The 19,850-nt window shown below is 36.0% G+C and overlaps 1 protein-coding gene across 1 annotated transcript in view; it reads right to left on the bottom strand.

The window, feature by feature from the left end:
- abcc4 (ATP-binding cassette, sub-family C (CFTR/MRP), member 4) overlaps positions 1-19,850 on the bottom strand; it is a 39,523-nt gene that overhangs the window by 3,047 nt on the left and 16,626 nt on the right. Inside the window, exons 10-29 of the mRNA XM_051896920.1 lie at positions 18,061-18,150; positions 17,751-17,942; positions 17,335-17,429; positions 17,045-17,131; positions 14,134-14,230; positions 13,839-14,048; positions 13,469-13,606; positions 13,331-13,368; positions 12,191-12,294; positions 11,953-12,099; positions 9,319-9,398; positions 6,631-6,781; positions 6,382-6,501; positions 6,183-6,293; positions 4,676-4,776; positions 4,168-4,359; positions 3,841-4,086; positions 3,327-3,499; positions 3,111-3,216; positions 2,004-2,138 (exon numbers count right to left, since the gene is read on the bottom strand). Coding sequence (XP_051752880.1) covers positions 2,004-2,138; positions 3,111-3,216; positions 3,327-3,499; positions 3,841-4,086; positions 4,168-4,359; positions 4,676-4,776; positions 6,183-6,293; positions 6,382-6,501; positions 6,631-6,781; positions 9,319-9,398; positions 11,953-12,099; positions 12,191-12,294; positions 13,331-13,368; positions 13,469-13,606; positions 13,839-14,048; positions 14,134-14,230; positions 17,045-17,131; positions 17,335-17,429; positions 17,751-17,942; positions 18,061-18,150 — 2,613 coding nt within the window. The remainder of the gene's footprint in view (positions 1-2,003; positions 2,139-3,110; positions 3,217-3,326; positions 3,500-3,840; positions 4,087-4,167; positions 4,360-4,675; positions 4,777-6,182; positions 6,294-6,381; positions 6,502-6,630; positions 6,782-9,318; positions 9,399-11,952; positions 12,100-12,190; positions 12,295-13,330; positions 13,369-13,468; positions 13,607-13,838; positions 14,049-14,133; positions 14,231-17,044; positions 17,132-17,334; positions 17,430-17,750; positions 17,943-18,060; positions 18,151-19,850) is intronic.

Here is a 19,850-nt window from a genome sequence, read left to right as displayed (position 1 = left end):
TTTGGACCTTTCTGGATTACAATCCGCCATCAAAATGTTAAGTTTAATTATTGCAGCTGCTGTGAGAAAAGTCTATGAACCGCTGCCTGTAGCATCCTCCCACATGCGATATAGCCTACTAGCAGGGACTTCTTCTCTATGAAAACAGACGTGATGTAATGACGCAAAGACGAATGGCTGCATGCTCGAATTTCCTGCGGAAACCCACCAGTACCATCCGGATTAGGAAACATTATTCCAAGCTTACCGTTGTGAATCGGGCTTAGGTAAGGAGATAGTTTTGAACACTGGCTGGTTATGTACTTGCTCAAAGAAATTATCCAAAATAAATTTAACCAAAAAAAAGTTACGGATTGCAGCTTTAATCAATCAAAACGTTTCAATCTTCTGTTTATTCAGCAACAGCGATAGTGTGATGCCCATAGGCATTTCCTGGAACTACGTGCATTAAATCTTTCTTCTGCGGGGCATATTTAGAGTTTCTGTATGAGAAACTGTGGAGCAGAATTTAGCCGTACTTCACTGACAAGCTGCGCATAAAAAAAAAAAAAAAGATTTTATTTTCGATTAATCGTGCAGCACTAATATATTGTATGTTCAGATATTCATACAACAAAATATTCTGGGAACCATAAAGTTGTGTGAAAATACTAAAAAATGCTGGTGGTTAAAAAAAAAAAAAAAAATGCTAGCGGGGAAAGAGTTAATTGTTATTCGAATTATCACTCAGTGAGTCATTTTGTCAGGTGCACCTCTTTTGACCTAATATATTCAAGTCAATTTAACAACACATACACGGCATATACACGGTTCTCTGATGCTGATTAATGGTCACATGACATGTAAGTAAACAAATAAAATATTTCATATTTTTTAATGTGTTGATTTGTTTTTATTTCTTTACTTTAATTTGGATTTGTTATGATGTAATTAATTAGCAGCTTTTCATGAACTCACTAACCCCCTGCAGTTCCTTCACAAACCACAGTTTGGGAAACCCTGACAATGTAATATTTAATGCCCTTAATGTTGTGGAATATATTTTCTCTCTTTCTATTTTTATATCAATATGGTATCAATAATTTAAATCAATATGATTAATGAGTTAGGTCAAAAGTAATCTAAAAGTAATCAAAAGGTACTCAGAATACTTTACTTAAAATGTGTAATCTAACAGATTACGTTAATAACTATGATTTTCATGATGTAATTTGTAATCTGTAACGCATTACAATTTGTAAGTAATCTACCCAGCACTATATATATATATATATATATATATATATATATATATATATATATATATATATGACCCTTTAATGAGACCTGGAACGGGATGAAAGGCGTCACTCTTTTCCCAAACCTTCCCTGACAATGCTTTTCTAAACACAGGGGACAGAACACAGGAGGCTGAATGGAAGTAAAAATCCCCCCTTATTTAATAACATTATTATGCAGTAATCAAAACCTCTCATTGTATTTAAAAGCACCCATGGCTAACAATGAGCGTAAAGACAAAAAGAAGAAAAAGCACCTGGTGTTCGGACCCACACCCCCCGCAGATACACAGAGAAAAGTCCCAACAACACAAAGCATGGCCGACAAACAGTTGGCCACACTATCAGATATACTCTCAATTGAGCCGGTATTCAGAGCGCACAAAGGCGGAGTGGTCTAATATCAGGTAGATGTGTGCTTGAAAGCCCCGGCGGTCAGCTCCAGAGGGGCCGGCGCGGAGAATGAGCTCACCGGTTGAAGGAGGTGGAGAGGAACCTGATCCGAAGGGAGAACAACATGCCGCTGAGGAGGGGGAAACTAATACTGACTGACAGCACAAAGGCCTGGGCTCTTTGAAACACTGCGTATTGTGGGTTTCTGGCACAGGTACATGTGGCACATATTTGGCCATCGGACAGGGCAACATGGATGTGAGAATTCACATCGGTATTAAACTGATGCAGGGGGTCACCGCGCTCCTGTGGACATAGCGATGATCTGCTTACCTCTTTGGCAGTTTGCAGCAGCGAGGCTGCCTCTGCCTTTCCCGTCTGCTGCACCATCTTGTACAAGATCCCGTTCTGGTTCTGTAGGAGAACGTGGGGGGCATCATACTCGTGGATCCGACCTGCATCCAGAACCTGCAAGAAAAATAAATAGGTCCCAATATACACTTACATAGCATGGAAAAAAGCAGGATGAAAACCATGCAGGTTTAGAAAGATATGAGGGTGAGAAATTATGTAAATATGATAGAATCTTCATTATTTTCACTATCCCTTTAATCCTCATAAAACATTCAAAATCTGCATATGATTTTCATAACTTAATATTTTTCAACTGGAACCATATTGTCTCTGATTAATAACTTCTCATTAATGAGTGAATGCACAAAAAAAAAAAATCAGTTTTAAATTAGTGTTTTTACTACATTGACCCCTTTTTAATTCTTGTAATTAACTATTCTTTGAAATTTAAAATTTTACATGAATTACAGAAAAAAAAAAAAAAATGATGCAAGAAAAAAAAAAAAAATTCTCAATTTATCAGAATTCTTATTTAAATATATCATTATATGAAATTTATGAGAATAATCTCAGAATTAACAGTATTAACTCCATTGAAATTCATTAAATTCCTAAATAATCCAAGTTTATGAAATCTACATATTCATTTTCTAACAAAACAACATTGATATTACTCTGGAATGGTTTCAAATGAAGTATATTCCCTTTACTGGGATAATCTTTCACTTTCAGATAAAAGATGATCGAAAAGATGAAGTATTTCTGAGACAAATGTAACTTACAATGTTACAAATGTAAAATAACAAACAAACTAAAAAACAAAAGTATGCATAACATCATTTGTAAAGCCTGAGTTGTTGCTTGGGTAAAGTGGGCCCTAATGCAAAAGGTGTTACCTTTTTTTTTTTTGTAAATGGTGATATATCTTTTAAAAAATCTAAAGAAATAAAATAAATGGTGTATTTTAATAGTCTTGGCTCATTTGCAATGTTTGGTTTCTGTACTAAAAACTAAGTATTTTTGCATCTTTTCCAGGTCATAATGGATCCGAATGCATTATAAAGAGCTCTTCATCTCTGCGCTCACCAGGATGCGGTCACTGTCTATGATGGTGTTGAGTCTGTGTGCGATGGTGAGGACGGTGCATTCCTTGAACTTCTCCCGGATGGTTTTCTGGATCAGCTCGTCTGTCCTGTAGAGCACATAACATACATTTAAAGCTCTCAGAGTGCCTATATTCGTTTATAAAGGACCTTCAACAATCTCAGAGCCAGGTCAAAGGTAACTAGGTAAAGGACTCACCGAGGGTCCACATTTGCAGTGGCCTCATCAATGATGAGAATACGGTTCTTCCTCAGAATGGCTCTAGCTAGACAGACGAGTTGCCGTTGACCCACGCTGAAGTTTGATCCGGACTCAGCCAGTTCTGTCTCGAGCTTACTAGGCAACTCCTCCACAGCAGCCTTCAGCTGGACCTTTGAGCAGACAGCATATGCCAGAAGTCAGAGATCACTTATTAACTGTATTACATCTATAATCATAATGTAAGTCTACTGGGGTAAAAGGTAACACTGGAAAATGTATCTATGGGGCCGTTACAAAAGATCAGTCTAGGGTGATCCAATCATGTGGACATTTATTACAATGGGTTTATGTGAAGATTGTTTTAAGTTCACTTAAATTAAAAGTTATATTTTTTTAAAACCTATTAAATGTTAAAAATTATAGCTGAAATGCTAACTCGTTTTTGGGTTCTTGCCTACATAAATACATCATCCCTGCAGCTCTCTATTACAGCGAGTGTGTACATGTTCACCTCTTCCAGAGCGTTCCACAAGTCCTGGTCTGAGTGCTGGCTGAAGGGGTCTAGGTTCTTCCTCATGGTTCCTGTGAACAGTACGGGATCCTGCGGGATGATTGACATCTTCTGGCGGAGGTCGTGCAGGCCGATCTCTGAGGTCAACACGCCGTCCACGAAGATTTTACCTTCTGGCTCCATCAGACGGAACAGTGCTGAAATCAGGGAACTTTTCCCTGCACCAGTCCGTCCAACGATTCCAACCTGATCAATGCAGAGCAGAAAACATCAGTGCAAATGTCCTGACAGACTCGTATGATGATCTGGAGCTGGTGCTGGACTCACCTTCTCTTTAGGTCTGAACATGGCTGAGAGGTTTTTGAGGATGACAGGTCCATCAGAACTGTAAGAGAAGTTGACCTTGTCGAAGGTTATCAGGCCCCGATTTGGCCAGTCGGGAGGGGGGCGTTTTTGGGTTTCCCAAGGTGCTTCACTTTCTAGCTCTGTGTACTCTAATACTCTCTCCACTGACGTCATCTAAAAGGACACATCATTTAGAAAGCATATTAATTTACGTAAAAATGCACACACGCACCATGAGAGGTTTACGTCAGTGGATCTCAACCTTTTTGAGTTCAAGGCAATATTTGAAGCCCCCCCACTCGAAAAATAAAAATAATACTTAAAATAAATTAATACTTTTATTCAGCAAGGATGCAATACATTGATCAAGAGTGGCAGTAAAGACTGTAACATTGTTACAAAATATTTCATTAAATTTTTCTTGAGCATAAAATTTGCATATTAGAATGATTTCTGAAGGATCATGTGACAAAAATTTCAAGGTTCTTACCATGTTCTCCACCTCGGCACTCTGTCTAACGCCCCACTGGAACATTCCCATTAGGGTGACTGCATAAGACAAGGCCAATCCCACATCTCCTGCCTTCATACCTGTGAGAATCAGACACAATCAATACTCCATTCACATACTGGTCTCAAAAAAGAGATTCAGCTGGTACAGTTGGGTATCATGTAAACATATGTGACCCTGGACCACAAAACCAGTTATAAGTACATTATGTACATAAGTACATAGCCAACAATACATTGTATGGGTCGAAATTATCGATTTTTCTTTTATGCCAAAAATCATTAGGATATTAAGTAAAGATCATGTTCCATTAAGATATTTTGTAAATTTCATAACGTAAATATATTTAAAAAATTAATTTTTGTAAGTAATATGCCTCGCTAAGGACTTCATTTGGACAACTTTATAAAATCTCCATTTCAAAAAATTGACCCTTATGACTAGTCTTGTGGTCCTGGGTCACATATGAGTTTAAAATAAAGTTGATATTAATCCTTGAAAAAAAGATGTTTCCACTGACAGTGAAACATCCTTAAGTTTTTTTTTTTTTTTTTTTAATGAAAGTTGGTGATTTGAGGTAATATGAGCATCAAAGACCATTATTTCTTGAAACATGGGTCGTCCCACATAACTATTAGAGCAACATTTTTACTTCATGCTTCATATATAATAAATGTATGAACGTATAAACATATATATATATACACTACCATTCAAAAATTTGGGCTCTTATGCTCAACCAAGGCTGCATTTATTCAATCAAATATACAGTAAAAACAGTTATTTTAAACTGTAATAATATTTCTGTTTTCTATGTTAATACATTTTAACATTTAATTTATTCCTGTGATCAAAGCTGAATTTTCAGCTTCATTACTCCAGTCTTCAGTGTCACATGATCCTTCAGAAATCATTCTAATATGATGATTTGCTGCTCAAAAAACATTTCTCATTATCATCAATGATAAAAACAGTTGTGCTGCTTAATATTTTTCAAGATACTTTTTTTTCAGGGTTCTTTGATGAAATGCGAAGTTCACAAGAACAGCATTTATTTTAAATATATAACTTTTGTAACATTTTAAATGTCTTTACAGTCACTTTTAATCAATTTCATTAAATTGATTAAAAGTGACAGTAAAGATATTTATAATTGCTGAATAAAAGTATTAATTTCTTTAAAAAAAAAAAAAAAAAAATTATATATTACCCCAAACTTTTGAACAGTAGTGCATATACACAATATGTATTTTAAATTAAAATACATTTAAATGATAGTGTTTCATTTCAAAAATCTTTAAGGATTCACAGCTACTTTTTGTCAATACCATTAAATATTTATGAAATGCATAATATCTATAATATTTCTCCCCCTAGTTGTGTAGCTTGTGTTGTCCCAGTACTCAAGGTTCAGTGCATGGTCACCATGAACGCCCAGGATTGTGTTTTGGTGAGTAGTGTGTATGCTTTGATCTGGATTTCTCACTGTCTTTAAGAAGAAGACATCCAAAGGCTGTGATGGTCACAAACACAGAACACATTCCATCCAAACGCACTGCAAACCAGCGTGAAGTGGTCAAGAACAAGAACCAGGCCTCTGTAGGAGTACACATAACATTTTAAACAACACATTCATAAAGTAAGCGCTAAGCCGAGTCCTGTAAGTGGCCGACTCCTTAACTGACCTGAGTGAAGATCTTGATGGGCATCAAACGCTTGCTGAAACCTTTCCTCGGCTTTAAAGGCACGAATGGTCCAGAGGCCTTGCAGTGAGGATGACAGATGGGAGAATACAGGACTTCGAGCTGTAGGAACGCAAATACACACAGTCATCAAAATCAGACTGACTAAACTTATAGGACACATAAAAAGATGGTCATTACTGAAGAAGATTTTATTCTCAGATTTGACAGGAGAAAACTGAAGACACTAACTAGTGGATTCAATGCGCTTGACGTCTCGAGATGTCCGCAGGAAGTAGCGGCGTAGAAACAGGAAGCAAATCAATAGGGGCAGTACAGGAATCAGAATCCAAGGGATGACTGAAGATGCCACAGCAATGACTCCGATGATTTGAAGAAACACCTGTAGTGCACAAAAGCATGAAAAAGGGAGAGATGTACATAATAAAAATTAAAATAAATAAACAGTAAAATAAGAGTACAGAGTGTGTTCCATATGGGAAGTGAGCTTTAGAAACACTGCGTCACGGCGGTTGACTGCTGTCATTAAATGCACTTTGTGGTTTTGGCTGCTCCTTTTGACCACAAACATTTATCAAAGAACACGGTAGAAAAACAGTGAGACTGCCATGACAGCATGACTTGACACTTTCTGGGTGCGATCTCACTCAAATGACCCATAATCCCCGCAACCATGTTAACAATTTAAGGTTAGTGTGAGAATGACCACAGACTATGGCGGAACACAAACTGACAGAGGCATTACTGTGCTCGTGATTTTGGGACTCGCCACGTAGAAGATCCACAGTAACGTCAGAGTGAGATCTCCCTCTTTAAAACTTCTTTTAGAAACCGCCTTGGTCACAATGTCAGCACGGTCATATTCAGAATGGAAAACCAGAATACTGTGCATGCACTATACAGTGTATGCCTACTATTTTACAAAAATAGTATGTGAAACTGTATGAATTATGTAGTAAAAACCATTCCAAAAAGTAGTATTAATTTAGCAATTGGCATCCAGTCAGGATCTTGGAATTTATGGTTCATTTGCATATGCCATGTAATCCAATTTTGCATAAAATGCCTAAAATTTTGGCAGTGCAAAGAAATAACGAGGAGATGTTAAAGGGATAGTGCACCCAAGAATGAAAATTCTGTCATCTTTTACGCACCCTCAAGTTGAACACAAAAGATGATATTTTGAAGAATGTTACAGTTACAGCAAATTGGATTTGAAATATAATTGTGATTGTAAAGTTAGTATTATAACTTTATTATTATTAAAAAAAAAAAAAAAGTGTAATTTAAGCACAAATCAGTCAATTTTAACCTTTAATATTATATAGTAATGTAGTACCAACTGACTCGTGTATAGTTTACAGCATTAGTTGAGAGATTTTTTTCCTTGAGAAAATTTGCCATGTACTGTACCTGATATATATCCAAAATAATCAATATTGAATCGAATCAGAACTGAATCGCAAGCTTGTGAATCGAAATCGTAATCGAATCGAATTGTGAAATGTGTGTCAATACCCAGCCCTAATGGATACACCTGACCAGAGTCAAACCCTTTAGTAGGAAATACTTCTTAGCAAACTTTTAGCCATAATGGTGTCAAATTGTATTGTTTCAGGGTGCAAGAATTCAAAGAGTAAATGTTTAGCGGGAGTCAGTTATTTTTGGTTTCCAGTAAAGGATCCAGCACGTTGTAGGCAGTGGCTAAAGGCAGCAAAGAATCGTAAATATGGAGATGATGCCGTGGCAGAAAATCGGAAAAACTTCTGTGTTCATATTTTCAAACTGGATGACAATGAACAATATTTTAGGCCAAACGCAGGGGAAAAAAAACTGAAAGAAACAATCGGTTCAGTCCGTCAGTTCCGCTCAACCCCCAAAACAAAATGGTGTTGCATACAGTTAAGAAAGCTGTTACCATAGTGTTCCATTTTTACCATAATGCTGGTTAAAGAGCAGACAAAGTGCAATACAATTTTCAGTGATAAACCTACTCTTACAACAACTGTTCTTGTTAATAACCCTCTGTCGATCCGGCGGTCTATGAGTAGGGATACAAAAATGCAGAAGTACAATCTGTAGTTTCCACGAAAGCCCCGGAGCTGTCAAAAGTCTGAATAACATGTTTTGCAACATCCAACATGTTGCTGACAAATAAACAGGAAGTTGAAGGTCCAGGTAACACAGAGAAAGAGTAAACATCGTTCACTTATACTACTGACATTGTAACAGTACAAAGCAGGTCGAAGTGATTTTACTCAAAATAAAATGAATGCGTTGGGCAAAGTTTCTTTCATCTTTACTTTCACTAAACAGAGAAACACAAGAAGATTATTGGCACAAGTGCAAGAAATGAAACACGATATTCATTTCCTCCACGATTCCTACAAGTGTTCATCTTAAAGACACAGCTTGAAGTACATCAGTAAGTACGATCATTCCGACTTGAAGGCACCAATACATAGTACAGGCAGCATAGTGGTATGCTATTCTTTAGGAAGCATTCAACAATGCATGCTGACTTTGCGGTCACACTAAAGGGAACCAATAGTGAGAGAGGACTGTGGGAAAGGCTATAGTGACTGCAGAGTTTTCTCATCCTGAGAGAGAACGAGAAGGATTCTGCAGCCGCACACAATGAAAAGCTCCTTAAAAGAAAGACTATTGTACTTCCACTCAGTCTGTCAAGCTTTAGACAATAGCGCTCTGAGCACATAAAGTGACGCCTGTCACCCACGCATTGACCACATTGTCATTTGCCAGGGGAAAAGCCACAATATGTTGTTGGACTACAACACTTGGTTTACCAGAGCGAATAATAATGCGTATGGCCACAAGTAATGGGTGTTCTAATACAGCCACGTTAGCAATGTGCATATTATACACAGTGTTTAACAGACACTGAACTACAAAACTTACCTGGATAAAATCCACAAATGTCCACGGAAGTAAGGAATCAAGTTGGCCGATATCTTTGGAGAATCGGTTGAGGACTCTTCCTGAAATGAAAAGGGAAAAGCCATTTAGCATACACAACTGCTTCCATAACATCTAATGAGCAATACTAAACAATTTAACTAGACAGGAGAGCGTGAGGAAGGAAATTAAGAGAGAAAAAAAGCCCTTATTAAAATTTGAACAAGCTTCGTTTTTCTGACCCAGTAGTAGCAATGAAATCACCACTAATTAAAAAAGTTGAAATGCTGACAGTGACATGCTGGGCAAAAGTTTCTGTTGCATTATTTTATCAATAACAATCCCATAATGCCATTTACTTATCTAACTGGTTATGATGATACTAGCAATAAAGGCCTTTAACCCATGATTTTGAATGACTGGAAAGATAATAAATGACAGATTAAACGCAAATAATGCAAACAAAGGAGAACTCAATCAACAATGGCACCATGCTGGATATCTATTTGTCATTTGTCAGAAATGTTTATAGCTAATCATGCTGAGATTACAAGTTACAAAGAATTGACAGACATAAACACCCATTAGCGTTAACCATTCTTTATTACTAGAGACCATAGATTATCAACAAAAAAGCCTAGAACGTAGAGACACAGGATACAGTAGTTGTGCAATTAATCCACACCACAAGCTTATTCCAACCATAAAAGTTTTTCTAAATGTGATTTCTATGAGTGTATCTAGCAGTAATTGCGCCTCATGTGTGCGCTGCTGATAACAGTATCGTGGAAAAGGGCTCCAACTGACTCTTCAGCAGTCATAAAACTATCTTTTAGACTTTTGAGACTTGTAAATGCTCTTTTGCTCATGTTATCAACAGTAACACCCCGATAAGGAGACTACAATGACACAGAACCCAGGTCTGCTGTTTGCTCTTTAGAAGGTGAGAAGAAACTGCACTGTACTGGCCAAATCAGGATACCACCATTATCTGGCACAATTATCATTCTAATATGCTGATGCTTTTGTACTTTGATAATTTATACAAATGTATCTTGAGCATCAAATCAGCATATTAGAATGATTTCTGAAGGATCATGCGACACTGAAGACTGGTGTAATGATGCTGCAGGAATAAATCAAATTTTTTATATATTTTAAATTGTAATAATATTTCACAATACTACCGTTTTTACTGTATTTAGTAAAGTATAAAAATCATTACACCTACGGAATGACCTCATAATGATAGTTGTACCAACATATGTGTGTTTTTTATATATATTTTTTTTCAACAGAGCAAATTTTGATGGTATCTCCAAATAATTTCATTCATTATTGTATAGGTGAAATGTTATAGCAAGTAAGGTGCAATAACAAAAACCATCAGAGGCTTATAAAAGGCTACAGCCAGATTGTCCTAATAATGCTACATGACTTCTCAATCTAGAGCATCATTTTCTATAGATAAGTACAGGGGAAACAGCCAGTGAGAGCTAAAGGTTTGACTTCACACACACCTGCACTTCACGCTCAACACAGCCAGTATACCCAACTGCATGAGCAAAGGCCTCAAACGTTGTCATTTACACAATACTCCAGAGTAAACACTGAAATCTAGGGTAAACATCATTGAAAACACAGCATTACACTTTCCTCCTCCACTGAGGAAGTCTGGAAATCACTTTAAAACAGATAAAGTGCAACTGTGACTGCTTCTAGATGAATGTTATCCAGTAACAATAGTTACTCAGAAGCACTAAATTAAAGACATTTTTGGACAGTGCACATAATAAGTTCAATAACAATCAATAACCACAATACTTACAAAAGGAAAACGTAGACACTAACAAATAAGTAGCAAAATGTACCATGGAATTAACATGCTTTATTTGGACATGTACCATGGTATTTTCAGGGTACAAAAGAAAACCCAATAAGCAATAGACACTTTAATACATGGTACTACCATACAAAGTACACAAAGGACCATAGTAACTACATTATTTTATAAAGAGGTTCCGAACTCCCAACTCAGCATTGGCCGAAGCGGATCACGTGAGCACCACGGCGCATACATGTGATGCAAGTGCCGCAAGTGCCGGCCAATAATGAGTCGGCGTTCGGATGTAAACAAGAAAGCGCTGCGTATGACAACGGTTCAGAAATTTCATTTCTGGGTAAACTAACCTAACTAACTAACTTTAACTATTACAAGCTGACTATTATGACAATCAATAAGCTTAATCAATTACTTAATAACAATTAATCAATCATCCATTAATAATGAACATCCTTATTTAGTATCAAATTATCAGGGCATTACCATCACTCTACCACAGTATTTCTTCTAAGAGCTCTATATTAACAGATACTATGGAGTCTGTGTATGAGGGATTCAGTTTGTTGATGAGTACAGAAAGAACGTTCCTCTCCTCTGGTATTAACCGCACACCAGCAGAGGTTTTCCAAGAACAGCACAGAACAGATAAATTGCTCATAAAACTAAGAAAGAGGAAAGGAAGATATTTCACAGGATGTGCTGCCCTCTGTTGGTCACTTTCAACACTGCCTTTTAAACTGGTTTGATAAAAAAGACACAGGAATATAACAAGTCATTCCTGATTTTGAACTTACCAATAGGGTTGATGTCAAAGAAACGGACTGGGGTTCTCAGGATGCTGTTGAACATGCGGCTGTGTAATGTCTCCGCTGCTCTCACCAGAGCGTTAAACATAATCAGACCGCGCACAAAGCCGAAGATGATGGTGGCTCCTGTTAAACCTGATGATGAAGATAAGCAAAGACACACAATTTGGAGACACATGCAACAGGTCTACATTTATACTTTAGCTGACTTCAATTACGAGCATACCTGCATAGATGCCCAGATAGAAATCCAGGTTGAGCGGTTCAGTCGTGTTAGTGCCGTTGGTTAAAGTGACGTTAGCGGAGTCCAGCTTCTCCTGCTCTGTGGCCCTGTCAATCACAAAATAATGACATTACGGTAGCTAGTAATCACCAGAATCCATTCTGTACATCCAGCTATTAAGCACTACTTTAGGTTGTTTAACAAACTGACCCCAAAACAACTTTGACATCTGTGAAAAATACATGCTAATTGTATTAATTAGAAGAATTCATAAACATTTTTACAGTTTTCAAAATGTCTGTACAAATTTTTACACAATCGGTGATGTCTAGGGGCATTTTGACCCCACACAAAAACATTGCTGAAATTTACACATAACAGGAGGGTTAAGTAAAATGCATAGCAAGGTAATTTTAGGTGTTATATTAGTTTTTAGAGTGACTTTGCCACAAACAAGACTTGTATTTTTAAAATGTACGAAGAAAAAAATATATAATTTAACAAATATAATTTATTATAGTTTGTAATATATAATATATTAATATAATATTTGTTTTCAAAAGTCTCTTTTGCTCACCTAGCTTACAATTATTTGATCAAAAATACAGTAAAGCAGTAATATTATTACCATTTTAAATAACTGTTTTCCATTTTAAAATATTTGTAATTTATTCCTGTGATGGCAAAGCTGATTTTTACATGATCCTTCAGAAATCATTCTAATATGCTGATTTGTTGCTCATGAAACATTTCTTATCATCAATGATGAAAACAGTTGTGCTGCTTAGTATTTTTGTGAAAATTGATTTTTTTCTGGATTCTTTGAATACAAAGTTCAAAAAGAACAGAATTTGAAATAGAAATCTTTTGTAACATTAGAAATGTCACTTTTGATTAATTTAATGGTTCTTTGCTGAATAAAAATATTATTTTTTTTTTTAAAAATCTTTCTGATACCAAACTGTAGTGTATACAGTATGTGTGGGTTTGTGTGTGTGTGTGTGTGTGTGTGTGTGTGTGTATGTATATATAATTTTTTGAGAAAAGCAAACTGAAATGCATTTATAGTACATTAATGCAGTAATGCACTTAAAAATGGAAGCTTAGCAGCGAAGATATTAATATTATAGATCACTCACTCACCAATATGAAAGCCACCAGTCCTGAAGGATATAAAAAGCCTATGGAGTGGAAAACAGCATTAGCATGAATCTCTGCGTGTAAGCGAGAGGTCTTTTATTGTATAACTATGAACCGCAGTAGCAATGCTACGCCTTTTACCTGTGCCAGCAGGTTGAGGAATACAAGCAAAATTAACATGATGACGTTGGCTCCAGCTCTAAAATATTTCCAATACATGCGAAATCCGATGGTCCCCTCTGAGCGCGTCTCCTCGACCATGGTATGCACATGGTCCACCTACCCATTACAAACAATTTTAATTAGAAATGTCTATGTTCATGATCAGACAGTAAATAAAATCCCACTAATCCACTAGATTAAGCTATTCTGACCCATCTGATCTGTAAATGTGAATGTACAGGGAAAGTTCACCCAAAAATAAACAACAAGAGAGTGAGTAAATCATGACAATTTTATACTATTCCTTGCAATACTACCATGTGGTGGTGAAGTCAAAAATCACACCTACCGGCAGCTGATCAGATTCATCTTTAACAGACAGAACAGATGAAGAGTGGGAACGAACGGAGTTCTGGGAGATGGTCCGTCTGCGGGGGGAGCGAGGAGCCTCTCCTTTTTCAGTCCCAGCCTCCTCTTCCTCATCCTTCTTCAGCAGAGAGGTGAAATCCACTCCTGATTGCTGAAGCTCAGAAAATGTGCCACTTGCCACCATGTGCCCCTGAGAGAGATCAAATGAGTTCATTTTTGGTTCATTTATTCACCGGTGGATTGCAAATCGAATGGCGTGCAGTGCAACGGCTCACCTCCTTCAAAACCAGGATCTGATCTGCGGCCTTCAGGTACTGCAGCTGATGAGTAACCAAGATCCTGGGCTTCTCCCTCAGAATACCACAAATACACCTGCAAGGACAGTCAGTTCTCTTAATACTCACCTCAAAGAAAACATTAACATAACAGTGAAAAACTTTTGGTTCAGTAGTTTGAGATTGGTAAGATTTGTTAATGTTTTTTGAAAAAAAGTCTCTTATGGCTGAATTTATGTAATAAAAAAAAAAATATAGTAAAAATATTAATATTGTGAAACATTTAGGGTTGTCACGATTCCTCGATTAAACCATTATTATTTGAACCGCATTATTATTTCTAAGGCTGCACGATGTATTAAAACCATTTTAAAAAAAACATACTATGATACAGGCTGTGATTAAATAAAATAAATAAACTGTAGGTTATATATATATATATTATATATATATATATATTATATATATATATATATATATATATATATATATATAACACATACATGCATACATATATATGTGTGAGTTTAGGTTGCTTATAACGTTCATCTGGGAACGCTATGTGCGGCATTTAATCAGATTTGTAAGGTAAATCATTTATAAACCTACGCCAACACAGGAGACATCAATGTGTTTCTAAATATGCTAACTGTTCATTACAATTTCAAAATAAAAGTTTAAACCCTCGCTCTGAGTTTGCATATTTTGATGTCCTCATATTCAAGAAATTACAGTGGCTGTAGCATTTCTATTGAAACATTTGAATTAAATGTCGTTTGGGCAAAATTAAACAAGGAATTGTTCTGCTGTAAAGTGTAGCAGCACCAGGCCGTTGGCGCCCTCTGCAGGCATTTGTTATAATACATAATGTACATTAGATGATTGCTTATATCTGTGTATATTATGTATTTTAAGTGTTGTTCTATAAAACCATATGATTACTTTTTCGATATGGTATGCTTTTGATACTTTATTTGAATCAAATATTATTGCCTCATTGCTATTATATATGTATTTTAAATCATTTTAAAGGCTTAGGTCTTTGCTTAGGTCTATTTTTATTACCACGCAAAAATCTGTTTACTCGATTAATTGTCAAAATAATCAACAGATTACTCGATTACCAAAATAATCGTTAGACAGCTCTAGAAATATTATTACAATTGAAAATAACGTTTCTATTTTAATATATTTTAAAATGTAATTTATTCTGTGTAAATTTAAAATGTAAATTCAAGTTTGTCATCAGTCTTCATTGTCACATGATCCTTCAGAAATCATTCTAATATACTGATTTGCTGCTCAATAAACATTTCTTATTATTATCCATAATAATAACAAAACAGCTTTTGCTGCAAAATATATGTGGAAACATTTTTTCAGGGTTCTTTGATGAATGGAAAATTCAAAAGAACAGCATTTATTTGAAATTGAAACTCATTGTAACAATGTATAAATATTTACTGTCACTTTTGATTAATATTTAATGCGTTCTTGCCGAATAATAATAAAAGTATAAATGAAAACTGATGGTGCTTTTTGGCACTGACATTAATGCAGGCAATATTGTGACACTATTAGTGGACGTTTACAGACCTGTAGATCGTTCGCTTTGGTTTGCTTTTACAAGGCAACATTTCAAAGTGTATCAAAATGCGTTTATGTAAGTCACATGTGAGTTCACCGGTTTATGTACCTCTGCATCATCCATCAAGATGAACTGATAAGTTCACTTAGCAGGCTTATTGTGGCTTTATCTGTAGCTGTTGTGACATGCTATTTGAATGATTCCCGCTCTGACAGACTGATAAATTATATATAAATTATAACGCAGTTAGAGTGGGAAACAAGGCTTGTCGGGACAGCATTCTTGTAATGCGCAGAGAAGAGCAATTACACAACATTTTAAGATGACGAGGCACTCTTTGGTTTTCAACCACAACTCACAGAATCGGACACTGCTGCTTTTTTTATATAACACATTTCCCATTATGAATTATGATACCGCTTGCTTCGTTGGGTTGGATTGCTTTCTCACCTCAACGATCCGCTCCAGAGTTCATTTTCAATTGGGCCGAGACCAACTCATTTAGGCGATTTCGGAGCGATTGTTTTGGTGCGGATCCGAGCACGATTGTCATGTTTATATATGCCTAAACAAACCGAACTAAGGGAGGAAACGCACCAGGTTACGAAACAAATGCTCCAAAAGAGCCAGGTGTGAAAATGCCCTTATATTATCTTCGGGTTCTTTTTAGTGAACTGGTTGAACCAGCTGATCGAATCGGACTGAACTGAAGTCAGTTACTCAATCAAAACTCACATTCAGATGTGCCTGACAGTCACTCCTACTCGAAATGAGCCAATATCCCGGAGTATTTGATCATATGATACCAAAATGGGGCCAAAATGTATGTTTCTGATGTCTTTGTCTTTGAACTGATGAGCTGCTGATACGGGCATGTGTAAACCAAGCAGTTAACTCGAAAGATGGAGCAAAATGAACTTTTTTTTTTTTTTTTTAAATGGTTTCTAATGGTTTATGTAGAAAGGTGATGAAGACTAATTTATTCACTTTATATGCTTTAGACATGTAAAACATCCATGTTTCACATTATTATTGTATACACATGTGACGTCACTGCATGATTACGTATATATGAACTGGTAAAATGTTTTTTGAACTGATTTATTGAAACTAACTATCAGAAAGAACCAGATCGTGAAAAAGAATCAGACTTCCCATCACTAGTGTCTTGATATGAACTACTTTCATGAATCTTTTATGGTTTATTTTGCCCTTTTTGGAGTTTGACAGTCGCTAAACACTAAAAGTTCTTATTGTATGGAAAAGAACAGCATGAAGAGCAACAATCAAATGCAACAGGATCCGTGAAGAGTATGGACTAACTGTTCAAACAGGTGTCTTCCCACTTCAGCATCCACTGCACTCAATGGATCATCCAACAGGTAAATGTCAGCATCCTGATACACAGCCCTAAAACCCACAGACAGTAACAGGTTTGCATCAAAATCAAATATGCATTACATATAATATTATATATATATATATTATATATATATATATATATATTATATTATATATATTTTTTTCTTTTTTTTTTTTTTCTTGTTTTGCTCAGACTAATGTATCTGTTAAGGTTAGGAAAGGGGTTGTGTTTAATTAACAGGTTAGGATACCTGGCCAGGTTGACTCGAGCTTTCTGCCCTCCACTGAGAGTTGCTCCTCTGTCTCCGATCACAGTCAAATCCCCATCAGGAAGCAGCTCCATGTCCTATATGACAAAGAAAGAACTACAGTTTTAGTATACTACAGTTTGCTTATAATAACTTTAGCTTTACGCTGGTGTAGATGTCAATTTAAAGTTTTATAGCTTTGGGGTGAACCACAAATACTAAAACTAGTGCTGTCAATTTAACACGTTATTTGATGAAACTAATGTTTTTCTTTAAAAAATGCACATTTCAAATAATCCCGGTACATAAATGGAAAATTACACTGAAAAGACCAAATACAACACAATTTAATATGGAAGTAGATGGAAAAGATCAGAAAGGCAAGCGTGTGATGGATGTATAACTAATAAGCGTCTCACCCTTTTGAGCGCACAGGCTCTGAGGACCCTCTCATATCGCTGGGGCTGCAGCTCCTTTCCGAACAGTATGTTGCTGCGAATGGTCCCTGGAAAAACCCAAGGCTGCTGCGAGGCATACGTCAGCTCACCTTTTACCTTTATGACACCCTTTTCTGCTGGAAGCTCTGCCAGAACAGTGCTTAGGAGAGAGGACTGCAGGATACAGGTGATGATTAGTAACTAAAAACACTTGTGGTTGACATGATCACTTCTATTTTAATTTGCAAACTTGGGAAAAATGAAGTCAGAAAATGGAATTATTGTGACTGACCTTTCCAGCCCCCACAGGACCAATAACAGCCAGAAGTTGACCTGGCTTCACAGTAAAAGACACGTTTTGCAATGTTGGTGCATCAAGAGTCTGCCAAATAAAAAGGAGAAAATATATTAATCTTAACATGAAAAAAGGGAAAACCATTTCACTAGAAATTACTAAAAGCTGCAAAAACATTTCACAATGTTACAACAAATTTCTATTTCAAATACATTTTGCTCTTTTGACATTTCTATTCAACAATTTTGAATTCTGAACAAAAATGTATCAATAAGAAATATTGATTGAGCAGCAAATCAGCATATCAGAATGATTTCTGAAGGATCATGTGACACTGAAAACTGGAGTAATGATGCTGAAAATTCAGCTTTGATCACAGGAATAAATTACATTTTAAAATATATTAAACAAAACAGTCACTTCATATTGTAATAATATTTCACAATATTACTGCTTTTACTGTATTTTTGATCAATTAAATGCAGCTTTGGTGAGACTTCTTTCAACAACATTAGAAAAATCTTACCAACTCCAAAAAACTTTTGAACGATTGTGTACAGTGCTCAGCGTAAATGAGTACACCCCCTTTGAAAAGTAACATTTTAAATAGGGATGCACAATTTTTTAAGGACTGAGTACGAGTTCCAATATTTTTTTTCTGGTACTCGCCGATACTGATGCCTATACATTTATTAATGTCTTTTTTTTTTTTTTTTTTGATGTTGCAGTTTTCCAAGCACAGTGAGACTAATGAATGTAGGACAGCTTCTTTATTATTACTCTAATGAAAAAAGTAATACATTTTTATGTGCTTGTCACAAACTTAAAGAACAAAAATTTCACCTTCAAAGGGCATAATTACCAATATATATAATTGTTGTTATATAAAAAGAAATTTTCAAACAAATTACAAACAATACAACAAATACTATAGAGATACAAATTAAATAAACTTGTTTTTCAGATACAGTAGGTTTATATACCATGTATACATTTATTTAACTTTTTTTTATCTTTTGTTGTTTTATTAACATTAATGACAAATATTTAATTAGGCTACAATCCCTTTAAGACTGAATCCATGGATACTGACACATATCCTGTTTTCACCCAAATGTTTACGTCCACTTAAGCCACAACCGACTGTATTTACGTGAGATACTCCACACGATGGACATTTTGACAACTATGTGTGCCTTTGACCATTCAGGTGCAGGGAGAACGGATCGCACGCTGTCTGAGAGAACTGGGATCGCGTGCAAGAAAGAGAGAGAGCGTGCGCAAGAAAGAGCGCTTCTGGTCTGTGTCATTCAGCGCGATTCTGCCTATCCCACCTTCACTAATCGATAACGAATTGTGATTGAAAGTATGCAGTTCGCAATGTGTGTGTTGTCATCATTAATTTTGAAGTATTTCCACACCTCTGAGGCTGACATTGTTTCTGCTGCTGCCGTCGGTGTCTCTGTGACCGGAAAATTCTGTCAGGGGTATTTTTACGAGTACGAGTACAGGTACATGAGCTTGGTATTGGGCCCGATACCGATACTGGTATAGGTGCATGCCTAATTTTAAACAATATCTCACTGAACACAAAAACAATTTCCAAAATGTTGACAAGACTAAGTTTTACAAAACATCTGTTTAACTTGAAAGTAACGTAAAAGAAAGGTTAATAATATAACTTGGAGAACAAAATTTTCAGTTTTACTCAAATTAGGCTGATGCAAAAATGAGTACACCCCACTGAAAGTCTCTGGAGCAAAGCTAAATTTTAGACTACAAACGTC

This window comes from Ctenopharyngodon idella, chromosome 6 (genome assembly GCF_019924925.1).
Source record: "Ctenopharyngodon idella isolate HZGC_01 chromosome 6, HZGC01, whole genome shotgun sequence".
Classification (NCBI taxonomy): Eukaryota; Metazoa; Chordata; class Actinopteri; order Cypriniformes; family Xenocyprididae; genus Ctenopharyngodon; species Ctenopharyngodon idella.
The sequence above is the reverse complement of the archived record's forward strand: the minus strand, read 5'-3'. Positions and strand labels throughout refer to the sequence as shown.